The sequence below is a fragment of the Antennarius striatus genome, chromosome 8 (genome assembly GCF_040054535.1).
Source record: "Antennarius striatus isolate MH-2024 chromosome 8, ASM4005453v1, whole genome shotgun sequence".
Lineage (NCBI taxonomy): Eukaryota > Metazoa > Chordata > Actinopteri > Lophiiformes > Antennariidae > Antennarius > Antennarius striatus.
The window spans coordinates 8,961,655-8,978,926 of record NC_090783.1 but is presented as its reverse complement, the minus strand read 5'-3'; the positions used below and the strand labels follow the sequence as shown (position 1 = coordinate 8,978,926).

The following is a 17,272-nucleotide window of genomic DNA, read 5'->3' as shown; positions in this document are numbered from 1 at the left end:
ACAGGGCAGAGATCTTAGCATGCAAACCGCTGCTCTTCTATTTTTCACACAACCACAGACAGATAAAGAACTATGTACATAATGTACATAAACAACTGACAGGCAATTACATTTTTCTGTCAGCCTAAAATTGACATAATTCTCAATGAATCATCAAAAAACCAAAAGAACAGTTGAATTCAGATATGGAAATTGAGCTAAAAATATCACTGCTTTCAGAATACACTTGTACAGTTGAATACTTTGGTCGAAATGGCAAGAAAACAGTCTTAATTACAGGGTGCACAATTGTTTGGTAAAGGTCAAATGTCATCCTGTGTGATTGTAAATCATTCTGGTGCTGCAGGGAACTCTCTGTCTGCAGATATAGTGTAATCTTCAGGTATGAGGGAACACGCTTGCTCCAAAAAACATCATTTGATTACTAATGAATGTATTTTCTTCCCTGAAAATTAAATACAGAAACTGCAATTCCCCTTAAGCACGTCAATGTAAGTGATTGTTTAATATGGTTTGTAGGATTTTGTAAGCTTCACATTACTCAGCACTACTGTCAAAGCTGCAAATCCATCAAAGGAGATGACAGAAGTTATGTTTGGAGCACTGCTGCCATGGAGACAGACAAAAGATCCAAACAATGGGCCAAAGGTTGCCCTGTTAAGGAATGTTTGACACTTTGAAGATGAGGAGTGGTATAGGACCTACCCTCTTACCATACACATGACATGTAAAACACTCCTGTGTGCTAAATTTACAGGCAGAAAAGGTCTGACCCTTGGTCAGTAGCCGTGGTCTGAATGCTCTGCACTTAGGGTGAATGATATGTTGTTTCCGACTGTAACATTCCAAGGAAGGTGGCCAGAGGTCGGCGGCCTCCACCCACCTCTTTGACTTGGCACATCCTCTGCAGTCACACAGCTCCAAAAATAGTCACATAACAAATGGCATCACACAAAACTTAGGTTTGACACTCCAGATTAAGTATGATGACAAAATTTCAATCAATTTTTTCAAAAAAAAGGAGGAAAAATTATCTTTTGAATCTTTTTAAGCAATCTAAAACTAACAACTAAAATGTTGGTAAACCTCATAGCTGAAAAAATCATCAGCTGAATGATTATTCACTTTAAAAAAGTAATATCTAAGTGTGAATATTAACTTTATAACATATGCCCCGAGATGGGAAGCCACGGAGGGAATAGCTGCACTGGTACATTTCACACGGCAGCATGGGATCAAGTTACCCCCCCACCCCCCACCCCCAAGTGCTCAGTGGGGGAGATGTGTCTAACGTAAGCTAACGGTTGTCTGCAGTGGGAACCTTGGATTAACATCTAGTCCAGTATGTCACTAAATATTCCTTGTTTATTTTGTTATAGGGTTCTGGATTAAATGTAAATTAAGTGGTCAACATAAAGGAGAGCAATTATCACCTCAGATTACCCCCACTTCTACTCTGATAACTTTTGTACAGTCCCTGTTATGGAAGCTAATTGATAGAAACACAAACTGGAAATGAGTACAGTATTGTTGGGGGGTACGAAGTTCTTTCCACACAAGATACCGCCAGTGTCTTTGTGCTTCTGATCAACAGGTGAGGAACAATTTTGGAAGACAGGAAATCTAAAGGCCTGGAAATCCCGTCCTCACCTCAGTAACTACAGCACAATTTAAACTGTAAATTGTATCTGGCCCTTTGCCACTCTCTCTCTCTCTGTCTGTCTCTGTCTCTCTTCCTTGCCTTGTCTCTATACCCAGTATATTTCCTTTCCCACCCAACCGGTCAAGGCGGATGACCACCCTCCAGAATCTGGGTCCTGCCTGGAGTTTCTTCCTCAATGAGGGATTTTTTCCCCGCCGCTGTCGCTTATGCTTCCTCTGGAGGGTTCTGTTGGCTCTAGTTGGGTTCTGTTGCCTATTGGGACAGGATAGGATGGGCACTCAGTGGCTCCTCTCTCTCCTGCCAGAGCGGTTCTTTTGTGTTTTTTTACTGCCTGTGGGTCTGAGAGGACTGTAATTTCATCTGTGCTGTATGTTGTGCATATACGGTACATTTTACAATAAAGTTGACTATGACTATGACTATGAATTTGCAGGAATAATCTGTATTGTAAAGCATTACTGAAAACGAATAACATTTGTTGATCAATATGTCAACCAGTGATGCAAAAGCCACCTGTTGCAGAATAGGAGGCTGAAAAAGGAAATAACACTGTAAGACACCTGCCACACAAAGCAAGTAATAGAGACTTGCCAAGACAAACAGACTGGGCAGAGAATAGCAAATCCACCACGAGAAAAAACACCTGCTGTGGCCCAACATCCGCTACATGTTTGCCCCAAATTTGATACAAGAATAACAACCATCTGCTGAAGGTTAACAATAGCCACCAGCTAATCTAGGGAGGAGCCAAGAATCTACTTGTATAAACCCAATGCCATATCTACAACAGCAAGTATATACTGTACATACAAAGTAAGTATTCACTCATCAACAGCAGACACAGCCAGATGCCGCCACTTCACATTTATCATAGTTACATAAAAGACAGGACAGCATGTCTATGTGCTTGGTACAATAACACAGAAGTGTTATACTGAGTGCTGGGAGGTGTCAAGGGGACAGTACAACTACAAGTACCAGTTACCTCATACATAATCCATCATAAGATGGAAGGAATGCAGACGTGCAAAGATACCATTAAGCCATAAATATTTACCAAACAGCACCAGTTGCTCCTCTATAACCTCCAGAAAACATTAGATGAGACACATAATTCTTGTTTGCAGTTTTCAGCATTTTAATCCACTGATACACAATCATAGTTCACAGATTTGTAAATACTAGCCAGTACCAGCTGTGATCCTTGTTTTTCATTCATTTAAGTGCAGAAGGTATTGGTTAGACGTAGGTTAAAAGCAATCTGAAGTGCAAGCTTGGTGCAATGAGGCAGAACTCGATCATTACCAACAATACGTAGTTGTAAATTTTCTCTACAATATCTTAGGTTTTCTTTCGAAGGATTGTGTCAGATTGTGGGGGTTCAGAGAGTAAAATTACTATATTAGTAGGTTAAAACAAAGTATGTGGTTAAGTTTTTATGAGTGAAGTAGTTATGGTTAGTTCTAAAATAAAGTCATTCTATCTCAAGATATAAATTTCCATGTTAAGATTAACAAAGTCTGTCTACGTACACCAACCAATGAAGCATAATATTTTTTCAGCTGGGGTTGACTTATAACCAGCTCTGTAATCAAGAAAAAAAAAGGTATATACTTGAATGATCCCCAAAGAGAAATTAGTTGGGTTGACTTAAAACCAGCTCTGTAATCAAAATGAACAAAGAATCCTGCCCAAATTGCATTCATCTCACCGACACTAGGCAAACCATAATTTCAGAATTGAACCTGACTGACCTCATGCACTGAGACAATTATGCTGGGACTTTATTTGCAATTTTAGGGTTGCATTGTAAAAGACAAACAAACTTTTATCTTGACTCTTCTCATAAATCACAGGAATGTGTAGAGTAGCAATTTGTTACCTTTAAAACGAGACAAACTCACCACTGGCTTTCTAAAAAATGTTCTTTGTTGTCTTGTGTGAACTTGCAAATAACTCCTTTTTGGGAATGATGTCAAGACATGTTGAGAGGAAACGCATGCAAATTCTAATGAAGAGGCAATGCAGAACAGAGTTAGTGATCTAATATATGGTATTTTTCCTGTTTGTTTTTTTTTATCTGTACAATGCATTTTATTTGAGATTCACTGATACAACTGTATGTAATCATGTTTTTTTTCCCATTGTATAACTTGATTATTTGTGTATGATTACTCACTGTATACATCATTGTTTTGATTTTTTTTATCATAAAACTACGCTGTGATTTCTGGTGGCCTTGTCACTTCTAAAATTTTAACCTCAAACCTTGCTCTTCCGCACGTCTGCCTTGTCATTTAAAGGATTTGCATTAAGTGGGCATCACAACACTGAGTCCAAAAGGATTCAATAGTTCCCTCGTACTATTAACCACTGAGAATCCCCTTCATTAAGAAACCTTCTCTTCAGCCTCAGTCAATCACTCCATGGGGCCTCCACTGTAAAATGCTCCTATTAGTTGCAGTGAAAGCACTGTTTACTTAAGCTTAGTGAGTTACCTTGGGATACTGCTGGAATGGAAGGTGGCCACAGACATAACACGTCACACATCATAGAGTATCTTGCTCTATGTCCATTAAATCAACCAACAAGTGACAGGAATTATGTTTAGCTCTGAAAAAGTAAAAAAGTTGTGACATGAACAATGCAAAGACAATGCAAATATCAAGCAGGAATTGTGAGAAATAATTCAGGAATGTGAGAGACATGCTCTGGAGTGGCAGGTGGAGTGCAAGTTTGTATTTCCAAATACTATTTTTTTCTGGCTTTTATGTTTTGCAATAGAAGCATCCTGATTTACATTTAGTGATATCCCATTTTGCATCAATACACAATTAGACACATTGTTGGCATTAATATCCCTTTTTATACCAATTCTTTTGAGCATTGACTTGTAAATACCTGCTTGACTTCTCAATCCACCGACTACTGGTCTTGTTCAATTTGACTTCTTTCTGAAGACAATAGTATAGCAAGGCTGACAAAGTCATTAAGTGAGCAAGCAAGGGGTTTGTGGACGCACGTCTCACTTGAAGGGTGTCACCCCAACCCCCTTGACCTGCTTTTTCACCTCCAGACCCCCATTCTGACCCCTTTGTTGGGGTGAAGCGGCCTCAGTCTTTGGAACCAGCTAATTATAGAGTTCTAATGTCTGCTTGACTAAGCCCAAACGCTTGAGGACATTCCTACAATTGAGAGACCCAATGCAACTGTGTGTGTGTGTGTGTGTGAGTGTGTGTGTGTGTGTGTGTGTGTGTGTGTGTGTGTGTGTGTGTGTGTGTGTGTGTGTGTGTGTGTGTGTGTGTGTGTGTGTGTGTGTGTGTGCGTGTGTGTGTTTTTGGCTTTGTTTTTCTATTCAAAACTTTGCACAGCTATGGCAATGTTCTCAACTAAAAACAATGCAAATCCATTTAATCCTGTTTAATCATGCAAGCACAAGAACTAAAACAGCTACAACTGTTTTGAAATTTTGAAATAATCATTGAATATTACCAGATTTATATTCCCTCAGAATCTTAATGGGATTGTTTGAAAACTGTGGATATTGTAAAAGTAACAGTGATTCCCAAAAACCTACCAATATGAATGGAAAAATTGTTTTCTTGAAATTTTAGTACTGAAATTCTTTCTTTCCAGATGGTCACCTCCTGTTCACTGACTATGGTTCTGATATATAACGATATAAAACAGAGCAACAGACCTACCTCATTCTTAGGTTTTGCTCCAAGAGCTTGTGTTGGTCCTGAGCTCGAGGCATCAGGAATGTGTAGCTGGGGAGGATTTTGTGTTGCTGCTGGTAAATCAAGCTCCTGGACAGTTAACAGACAGAAATGACAACATAGGTATGACAATGTGTTAAAAAATAAATTTTCCACTATTTAATCATTTTGTCAATGAGAATCAAGGTAATAGTTTTTGTAAATGCATTCCACACCAATAATTAGGAACTGAATGATGTACAATGTCCATAAACTACTCTATAAATACCATTCACTCATAACAATCTTAAGTAAACAGTAGCAGGAGTGTACCAGAAGTTTCCGTCGATGGAGATTTGGAGTGCTGTCAGTCGAGGAGGTGACACCAAGGGCATTCTCAATTTCCTGGTCCAGTTGGTCCAGCTTGATCAGCAGCAGCACCATAGAGTCCAAACGGGCGTGATCATGCTGAACAGTGAGATGTATTAGTAAATTCATGTATTGCCAGCACACTCAGCTCAAGCTGTCGTTTGGGAACCCCTTCATTGTCAACCGGCTGACGCACAACTACACTGAACCCTTCTTCTAGTGGACAAGCCAGTACCTTAATTGTAAGTTGATGATGTATTTTGTGTGTGACAGTACCTTCATTCAGCCAATAATAAAGGACAATGAATAAATATTGTGCGATGCTCCAGTTTTTAAGTGCTACCTGAGGACTACAAACAAATTGGGGGAGAAGAATGTGTTTGCTCCAGCCCACAGAGGCATTTCATCCTCTTGGATGAGAGGCAAAACTTCTTCAAGGTTTTGTATAAGTCCTTTTGACCTTATTCAACTTAGTATCTTCAATAACACCCACCCACTATTTAAACCTTTACTTTTTCTACATCATCCAATGTAAAAGATGAATAAAGTTTTTTTCCAAAAACTAAATAATTGCTATGATTTAATTCCAGACAACATTGGTGTAAATTTAATATATCATGAGAAAGGGATTGAAGAGTGGCATCGTAATATGTAAGTTATTTCTCCTGTCCATGCTTGCTACATCTCCTTTCTATTCCTTTTTGACTTTCTAACTGTCATTTTGTGATTTTTTTTTTAAAAGTCTCTCTTTTTATGTGCTAAAAGAAAGAAAGTCAGCTTTAATGATCCCCTATGGGGAAATTATTTTTCCCCATAGTCTTGGCGGTTTCTTTTGCTTTTCCCACAATTATAATATTCCGTCCGTATGTAATCATAAGAGATCAAGAAGTCAATATTTTTGATCTGGTCTTAGAATCTTCACTGTTCAATAGTTCAGTCTAAAACTGCAATAAAAGATCTCACACTGACCCCAGGTGGCGTGTCTCCAGTAAGTCAAGCAAAATACTCATGTCTGCCTACCTCTGTCCTCTATCACTACCCCTCAGTCCAGTTTTTTTTTCTCTATACAACACAAGCTTTACCTAAAAGTCAAAAGCTTTTCAACAGTTCATAGCATAGTATGTGTTTTCATTTTCCTCTCTCTCTATGTTTTATTCCGGCTTTGGGTGTGGTTGTCCGTATAAATTGTTGAGAACCTCAAGAAATTACATCACATGGCTGGCTCATTTGTCCCAAACAAACCTTGTCACAATCTCCTCCTACAAACACTGTTAAACTCCTTGTGGAAGGTGAGCTCATTGGGCACAAGCACTGCCTGGAAAATACATAGAGGTGTGCTAATGTGCTGAATGTGAGCTCAGTTTTCATGTGATGTATCTGCCGTGCTGTGTTGCATCATCTTTTTAGGTTATGCAGTATAAGATGAGTGACAACACATAACTTATGCTGTGAAGTAGCTTATGGGGCTTGATTTTTTTTTGTTTGGTAATGCTAATGTGTGTGAGGTCCACAGGTTTATGGATCCTATCTGCATCTCATAAACAAGCTACAGCTCTGCCCTGTGCCTGGCTCCCATCCTTAATAACATCTTATGACTTATGATTACATTTACTTTCCATTCAGTGTCCCATTATCGTGTCTAAATCCTATTGAATTCACTAGGCAAGTAAATAGACATCGAGGGCAATGTGTTTCACAGAAAAGTGTCCTACATCGATGTCTTCATTTGTATTCTTCTTGGCTGTACACATCTCATCTACATTTTTTTTTCCTTGGCAAAGTTTCACAATGACACATTGTATTGGGGAAAAACAAAGATATCTTTACGAGGCCTCACTGAATGAACAAAAGCATCTGGCTCGAGATGGCAATAATCACAAACTGACACAGAAAAAAAGTGCAGAGCAATGGCAGGCACCTTAGATAGACCAAATTGTTATGGTAGGCATACTGGCAGTTTGGCTCATAGATGGTTACTTTTCTGTCTTCCCAATGTTTTGTTTTTAGACAGATCCTGCAATAATAGCACCCTTCCTCTTCTTTTCCTTTCGGCTTTTCCCTTCAGGGGTCGCCACAGCGAATCAATTGCCTCCATCTAACCCTGTGTTCTGCATCCTCTTCTCTCACACCAAGTACCTTCATGTCCTCTTTCACTACATCCATGAATCTCCTCTTTGGCCTTCCTCTAGGCCTCCTGCCTGGCAGTTCAGAAGTCAGCATCCTTTTATCCCGGTTTGGGATGAATAAAGTCTATCTATCTATCTATCTATCTATCTATCTATCTATCTATCTATCTATCTATCTATCTATCTATCTATCTATCTATCTATCTATCTATCTATCTATCTATCTATCTATCTATCTATCTATCTATCTATCTATCTATCTATCTATCTATCTATCTATCTATGTATCTATCTATGTATCTATCTATCTATCTATCTATCTATCTATCTATCTATCTATCTATCTATCTATCTATCTATCTATCTATCTATCTATCTATCTATCTATCTATCTATCTATTCACTATCTCTCCTCTGGACATGTCCAAACCATCTCAGTTTGGCCTCTTTTACTTTATCTCCAAGACCTCTAACATGTGCTGTCCCTCTGATGTACTCATTCCTGATCCTATCCTTCCTGGTCACTCCCAGAGAGAACCTCAGCATCTTCATCTCTGCTACCTCCAGCTCTGTCTCCTTTCTCTAAACCAATCTGCATTGCTGGTCTCACCACAGTTTTATATACCTTTCCTTTCATTTTAGCTGAAACTCTTCTATCACACATCACATTTGATACTTTTCTCCACCCATTCCATCCTGCCTGTACACGGTTCTTCACCTCTTTTCCACACTCTCCATTGCTCTGGACTGTTGACCCTAAGTAGTTAAAGTCCTCCACCTTTTTGATCTCTTCTACCTGTATCCTCACTCTTCCACTTGGGTCCCTCTCATTCACACACATGTACTCTGTCTTACTGCGGCTAACCTTCATTCCTCTCCTTTCCAGATCAAACCTCCACCTCTTTAGCACCCTCTGTCCTTTTAACTTGTTCTCTTTTTTAAAACTCGTACACACTGTGGTCTATATTTAATTTCTAAAAATGTCCATTTCTTTATCATACATAAACATTGTATGCATAATATTGTATATCGAAGTCCTGTGTCCCGACTAATGTTGATGTCACACTCATTTGATTAGTAAAATGATCAGAGACGTACAAAGAGGCAGATTTGGCTAAATGAGATCTTTTGTTGTTTAATGTGTAATAGTTGAGCCAGTTTGGACCTGAGGTCAGGCTGAAATCCTGTTGCTACGGCAACTACAGCAACAAAATCCAATATCAGGTTAATCTCAATCAATGGCAGTATTATAATTACTGCATACTACTAGGATATTCTTCCATCATTTTTTTACTCCATTTTTCTTGATGTTTAACATAATATACAGTATTACTTCCCTATGGGGTTGTTAATGTAAATTTTTGCTTCTTGAGTTCTTTTCTGGCCACATAACCTTCCCTAAAGCATGTCTAGTAAAGTCACTTCATACAGCATGTAAATACATCCCATGATGTAAACCCTGTGGTGCAGAGAGGAAGCAAGTCATCACCATATGGTGGACGGATTGCCACTGGCGCCTTCCACTTTTATGGCTGCGCTTGTTTTTTTGAGCACCGGTGGCCAGGTTTTACTTATAACGGTTTAATTCAAAGACCTAAAGCTCTCCTTAAAATTGAAATTGTAGCTAGTGGTTATGAAAGTGACACTAGTTTTCCATATCTCTTCACTGGACTATAATCTTCTCATTTTTTGCAGTTAATGAAGTGACATTATTGGTCATGACTAAGAGGGTCTCCCAGGCTGGTGTGCAAACACATAATTATTGCTACGTGAATGGAGTCATAAAATTAACTGAACACTAATAAATTGGTATGTTGTGTAATTATAAATACAATGATTTTTGTTTGTTTGTTTCTTTTTGCATGTAGTCAAATTGACAGACATAAGGACCAATACATTTAGTATCTTACCTCAACGTTAGAATTTATTTCTGTAAGTATGTGGATTCCCTGAATTTGATGCTGGCCACATGTGTGAATCAAGTTAGCACACGGGCAACAAAAAAGATTGGCAGAGTTGTGGAATGCCAGGGTCAGTAATTGGGTTATGAAGAAGCAAAAGCAGAATACTCTATTAGTTATCCCCATTGGGAAATTATTTTTTAAATCTATTTTCACACATGTTTGTGTCCCCTGCACACACGCACGCACACACACACACGCACGCACGCGCACACGCGCGCACACACACACACACACACACACACACACACACACACACACACACACACACACACACACACACACAAGGGGCCCGTAGGCATGCAACTAAAGAAGATGATGGTAGAGCGGCGGGCAGCCGTGTTGCGCCCAATTAACAACTTGTTCATGGACAGTGCTCAGGAGGTGGACTGGCACCTTTCCAACTGTTAGTAAACACTCCTAACATTTTGGTCCGCCACTGCTTAGCTAGTATCGCAAAAGGTGAGCTTTATTACTAAATGGTCTCAGGAACACCTCATTAAACTATTGATTTGAAACACTGCAAATGATTGCCATGGGGATGATGATTACCTTTGCCTGTCCATCAGTGTGGAACATTCAGTTCACATCACCTTGAAACTAATAACTACAAGGCATTTTCATCTCAAATTAACTTAAAAAGTATTTGAGGTACATTTAGTTTACACAGCATTTTGCTTTTATTTCTTTTACATTTTTCACTGCAATTGCAGCAAACACAAAGACTGGTCATGGTCTGCTTCAAATATACTGTAACAGAAAGCAGTCAAGCAAAGAGTCAAGCAAAGAGAAACATATATGGAGAAACACACACACACACACACACACACACACACACACACACACACACACACACACACACACACACACATATACCATATATGTGGCCGTTTGCAATTATTTTTATGCTGAAACAGTTAAATTGGCTTGAAAATTAACACTTTCAAACTTCAATTTTGTTTCAGGCCAGTGTAATAGCTTACATTAGTTTTAAAATGGTACACCTACTAAACAGACAAATGAATGTCTATTTGACCAAGTTAAATGCATGGCTTATAGATAAACAAGTCCTGAACAATGTGGTATATTGTCACATTTTAATAGCCATGGACAGTGTCAGAACATCCCATAGCTGACTCACACGCCATCGAACACGAGATGCTCCAGCTGATAAATATTGTATCATATCACAAGGAGCACATGATCCTAGAAAAGAACTAATAATCTTGTTTATTTCATCCAGCTACACATTAGAGAAATAAACAGAAAGAAGTGTAGGACTTACGTCTGTACAGTTGTTGGCAGATGCTGTAGCTCTGTAGTCCTTATACAACCACATGAAACTATGTTATGAGTTAAATTAAAAATGCTATATGCTACTTATAAATGCAAAAAGCACACTAAATCCGCACAATGATAGCAGTCTGAAAACAGCTCACAGGAGTTACTGTTTACATCCCAGTGATCGAAGAATTTAACTTTCGACAATATGGTACTTGTCTAAAATACATGCCTGCTTCATGTGCACTGCAACACAAGTAATGGATTTCTTGTCATTCTCAAAAGGCGCAGCACAGCTAGTAAGTGAACAAAAATTTTGTCTGTTCAAGGGGGTTTGCTTTGTTTCGATATTTTTATCACCAACATTTTTAGCTAACATATTTATCACTCAAGTGAATGTTTGTATGAGCACACTGGCAGGCACAGTATAAATAGTACAAAACACAGTTTTGATTGTAAAAGCAGTTTAAACCCTTCACCATACAGATTACTTGAACCTCCAGTCCCCTCTGTGCTCATGGTCTCCATGCCCTTATAGGACCTTGTTTTGCAATGAGCAGTCGAGAAAGAGTAAAACATTTCACAGATCCCCCGCACTCGCATATCTGGTAAGTCTTTCAAATTAAGTCATTGTTTTCCAAGAGGGTTGCCAGAGTGTGGGACAGAAATTATTCGTAAGCCATATATGTCAAGGAAGTTATTAAATTGCTTTCAAGTGGCTGAAGACTAAATAAATTCAAAGCAATATCACTTCTGATTTACTGCATGCACATCTATAATACATATAATACATTTTTTGGAAAAAGACTCACCTTTCTCATGCGCACTTTGACCATGCTGTCCTCCTTGTTATCTTCAGATTCGGTCTTTTTGTCTAAAACCAGACTGGCTGGTTGTGTTTCTCTGTAAATGACTGCATGCGCAGCCTCATCTGTATCCTCCATTCTCAATACTGTGGCAGTTGGCCTGTGGTCCAGCCTGTGACCATCTGCTACCTTAGAGACTGATGACTCATTGAAGCAATATCCCGAGACCTCTTGGTTACCATGGAATCTTTCTGGTGGGAGCTCATTGTGGCTTTCTGCAGAGGATGGTGGCAGGATTTTGGTGGACTGTTCAGTGGCTACATGTTTACCACCTTTGTTGGCACGCTGCACATCTGGACTTCGGGTGAAATCAGACTTCTGTTGAAGATCCAGTAAAGGGGTGTCATCCAGCTTTACTTGGCTAACTTCTGGGATGCTTTCCAGTTTTGAACAGCTATTTTCCAACTGCTGAGCAATGGTTTGATCTTCACAGAGAGACGGCTCTTCGGAGCGACACTGGTCTGCATGCTGAATACTCTGAGTCTGCGCAGGGTTGCCTCCTGAATATTTTGTATTTAGTTTTTCAACTGTCAAAGAGTGGCACTGACCTTTTAAACAAATATCAGATGATGTCATTAGTCCCATGACATCTGCTGACTCCTCGCTGCTTTCTGCTTGTGCACATTCTGATGCCTGAGGCGTGTTCAGTGCTGTTTTCTCCACATTATGCTGTTCCGAAGTCTGGTGGGACATTTCAGTAACACAATCCTCACCCAATACCTTCGTCAAGTCATGTTGCTCCTGCTCTCCTCCATGACTGTCAGTCGAGTGAGGTTCAAGATATGCATTTTCTTTGAGAGTTCCAAGGCCATTTAATCCATCCATCTTTTTAGAAGAATGTGTGCTCAATCTTCCAGTTAATCCTTGTTGACTTATTTCTGTCAGTAAAGCCACAGCCGGCTCCATAGTTTTGTTTGTCTGCGAGACCATGTCACTCTCCATCACGTTAACTGAACAGCAAAACTCACCAACAGGTAAAGCGCCAGCTACTTCACTACAGCCAGAGATGGAAACCTTCTTTTCCTCTACATCTGGGCGGTCAATTTGAGGTTCCAGTTCAGCAGCAGAGAACTGGTTTAGTGTGGCCTCAGGGAATTCTAGAGGTCTGCTGTAACCCTCTATATGGCTCTCCTTTGTCTCCTGGTGATCTGGAAGTTTGCCAGGCCGTTCACCAGCAGATTCCAACAGTGGAGGCTCATTGTCTGAAGAGATAAAGATGCATTGTTTCTCTTCACGAAAGATATGTGGAGTTTTAAAGACATTATTGTCATTGCAGATGTCGTAACTCTGGCTAAGCTCTGTGCCAACTTCACCTTCATCATCAATAGTTTTCTCACTGTGACTGCTGTTATCGATTCCACAAGAAATATTAGAAACTGACATCCGACTGTTTGAGGTACAGTGAGATTCTCCAGAATTTGCAATGTTTGTGATTTGTAGATGCTCAGATTCGGAGGCCCTTTGGGGGATGTCTACATCCACTAACTCAAGAAAGCCGTCAGATGACTCCTCCTTTAAATCCAGGGGGACATTTACTTCGCTTTCCGTTAACCCCAACACTTCTGAATCAGTATGATAATTCACAATCGAAGCTGTCACCTCACATGTTTGAGTGAGCTCCTCTTTGGACAATGGGTGGCGGCCCTCAGGCATAGAAGAACATCTTGTCCGTCGACCCTGTTTGGAAGCCCCGGCCCCAATCCAAGGCCCTTCGCTGTCCACACCATGACAGCAGATTAAATCCAGATCATCATAGCTGTACTGTAAACCTGAAGCATGAGTCACATGCTCTTCCCAACTTCTTTTCCGTATGGCTACTGGCATGGTGGATTGTGAGCGCTATCCCATACAGCTGATTTTGAGAACTTCCTGTAAACATGATAATAAATATAGTTAATAAACATATCAATTATAACTAAGTGTGTTAATGACAATTTAGTAAGCAGGGTTTCACTTCTAGGTTTCACTTTACTTCTATCAGCTAAAGAGCAGCGAGTGGATGTTCAAGAGGGAGGAAATAATGCAGTATTACATTTTCCAGGAAAGCATTAGCTCTACCGGATCTGGAAGTGATGACAGGATTCCCTGTAATATTAATCTGAGATAATGATCAATTTTTCAGAAGTAAATTTTAAAATTTCACAGGAACATAGGTCATCAGGAATGTCTGCTTTCTGCCTGAAGAGAGGCTTCCAGGAGGAACAATTCTGACATCAAGATGCTAATTGAGATAAATATAGGTGTCCCTTGTTTACTTTTTAAACATCTTTGCACAGTGAACTGTAGAAACTGTGTTCCAGAGTTACACTGCAAACTTATCTACATTCACAAAAAAATGAAATTGGTCTGGAAAGTTCATAGAAACTGCACATGCACTAAAATAAGGTGCCATACTGTACTTCTTATTGTCAGTCCTATAACATTTATCAAACAGGGCTGTAAAGAACGTAGTTTATCTTCTGCTGTTCTAGGATACAATTAACAGAAGTAAAGGAGAAGATGGATTCCCAAAGCAGGGTGAACTCTATTCAAGCTGTTATATTAAATAGAAAGACAAGATAAAGATAGAAGAGAAAGAATGAAGATATGCAGTGAATAGAAAATCGTGGATATGCCTACTGTCTTGCGCAATAAGAGACTGAAAACCGAAGATCCTTGTTTCTCAATTCATCTAAGAACTTTTAAGAAATAAACGCCGACTTTTTCACCTTTGCTTTCCTCAAGAGTCAAGCTGGATGGTGCAGACTGCCATCCCAAGCCTCTGGCATGAGCCTGTGTCTGATTATTACTTAAATACAGGATGTTACAAAAAATTTCCCAAAGCTGTTGCTTCTCTGCTTGCTGTTGGACCAACAGTGAAACACACCTCATCGCTTTTCAAGATTGAATAACAATGTTTCTTTGTTGTAAATTCTCCAAAGATGAAATTGCTGTCTGTTGTACTAATAAATCATCAAGTGACAATCCAACAAATAGGGTATATATCCAATAACTGCTTGGTGGGCAGATGTTTTGAAAGTTTCCTTTTCAATAATCCGCAAAAGCAATGCTTCCACACTTGGAAAATATGAATCCATCTCCTTCCCTGTGACTTGAAATGTATTTTGTTTTGTAAGAATCTTGGTTTCAGCAAACCATATCCTGGATTTCAGTCAGCATCTCCAAAGTTAAACTTTCGGAAAGAAATTGAAGCCCCTAAAAGGGGGAAGAAAGCCGGGTAGCTGCGATAAGTCCAAGATCAGCTTCCATCTTGATCACATTACTTTCTGCTGACGCTGAATGCAGAGGAGTCTGGGTGTTGTAAGAGGGGCTGGATTTTCTTTCCCCCTCTCCACCCATGCTCTCCTCCAGTCTATCCCTTTTCTCATCAGGTCCCCTCCCCACTGATTTTGACAGGGAGTCTGAGTCACATCCTAGGAGTCCCATCCCCCGTCTCGCAACTCACCCAGTACACTACACACATTTATTCACTCCACCCTCCTTGAATGTACTTTGAGAACGCAGAGACGTCCTCTTCGCTTCTTCTCCCAGTAGTCTTTTCTCTTCGCAGAAGACATTTTCTTCGTTCTGCTTTGCTTTCAACCATCTTTTTTTTTTCTTTTTTTTTCACAAACCTGAGCAAGGCTTCCACAGGTTGGTTTTTATTATTAACAGAAAGAAAGAACTCTGGCTGAGGGCCAAGAGAGAGTTCTCTAATGTTTCGGAAGTTATTTCTGAAGCATGCAAAAGAAGATGTCGTTTTGTAACCCTTAAAGCATTCTTTAACAAACATGGTGAGACTATTGAAAAAGCGACATCTGGTATCTTTACAGATGCAATTTGAAAACTCATTTTCCAAAATCTAACGATATGTAGAGGGCATTCATCACTTTTAAAATGCTGTGTGGCAATGGCAACAATGTTAAAAGCTCTGTTAAACTTATGTTTGTTTTATAGAAGATCTAATGGAAGAAAAACTATTTAAGCACCCAAATGCCAGTAATTCATTTCCTAATATAGTCATTTGTCAAAGGGACCTTGTAGAAAGGCAAAAGCAAAGTCAGGGATGTTTACACTTTATGTCTCTGTGATTTAAGAGAAAAGTTCATTTGTCTTGGAATTTGATTGAGGCAGAGGTTGTAAAACAATTAAATGTCTATCCTCACTCAAAACTTCAAAGGCCCCAAAGCATCATAACAGCATCATTTACAGAAGCACGAGAAACATTGTATCAAATGTGCCTCAATACTAGAGGTCCTTACATTACAGTCTCACACTGTGATTAAATTATAAAGTCCACTCTTTGTTTGGTCAGTTGCAGAAAAAAAGTAGTGTGTCAAAGTGATGGGGACAATGCAAGGACAGGAATCTTCGAATGAATTCCCCTGCAACTACCCATGGAATGGTGGCCTCTAACCTCTGGGTCATCCAGATGTGAGGTGAGGCTCTTGATGAGTCTTTTCTTAGGGGCCTCGCTGGGAAACAGTATACTGCTGTCAAGGTTGGCTCTCAAGGGACACAGATGTTTGTACTCAAGGGGAGGCAGCCAAGTTCAACAAGACTCCTTTCCAGCTTGTCACATGATGCGTTCTGTGGTTATGCCGAGTGCACTGTAACAAAATGCAAATCTTTTCGGTCACAGCAGCCTCCATGTGGATATGGCTGGTGATTGAAGTACAAAGGCTGACAGAGAGCATGACCTGGCTATCCACTCATTACCCTCTGTGGATATACAACACAGACCTATAATTTAAAAGGCTAGGCAACCCCCTGCCAATCCAAGCATCCTCCACAGCCACAGGACAACTGGTCTTCATCACAATCTGATCCATCGATAAAACTGTGCAAACACACAGGAAATCAACAACATGTGCAATACTGGAGACATGAGCAAAAATGTATTTTTGTGTGTCAGCTGTATTATACAGAAGCATTGCAATTACTACTTTAAGAGACCATTGTTATGCTATCAGCAATGTCAAGCTCATATCATGATATCTATTGCATATTGTACTTTATATTCTCACCAGAAGTTTACACCAAGATACTTTAATAAATAAATGCCATGGTCTAAGTGGTGATAATTGTGATTTTTATGATAATTTTGCAAATATCCAATCAAAACTCACAATATTGTGCAAAGTAAATTTGTGATGGTAGAAGCAGTTAAGAGGTAAATAGGTCGTAAATGTAACAGTTGATCTTTATGGGGACAAGGTTTTTCATAAGCATCTTTATTTTTTTCAGTCTGAACCAAGACAGTGGGTCAACAGCCCAGGCAGCATACCGACCAACAGTCAGTCTCAATAAAGTCATAACACTGCCTGGC

At 39.6% G+C, this 17,272-nt stretch overlaps 1 protein-coding gene across 2 annotated transcripts in view; it reads right to left on the bottom strand.

Annotated features, from left to right (window-relative positions):
- dlc1 (DLC1 Rho GTPase activating protein) overlaps positions 1-15,245 on the bottom strand; it is an 81,127-nt gene extending 65,882 nt beyond the window's left edge. The window contains exons 1-4 of one of the 2 annotated variants that reach the window (XM_068320552.1): positions 14,673-15,245; positions 11,911-13,833; positions 5,695-5,829; positions 5,368-5,472 (exon numbers count right to left, since the gene is read on the bottom strand). In XM_068320552.1, coding sequence (XP_068176653.1) covers positions 5,368-5,472; positions 5,695-5,829; positions 11,911-13,788 — 2,118 coding nt within the window. In that variant the 5' untranslated portion in view covers positions 13,789-13,833; positions 14,673-15,245. Of the gene's footprint in view, positions 1-5,367; positions 5,473-5,694; positions 5,830-11,910; positions 13,834-14,672 lie in introns of those variants that run through there. The other variant, XM_068320553.1, reaches the window with a different exon arrangement.
- Between the last annotated feature and the right edge of the window lie 2,027 nt (positions 15,246-17,272).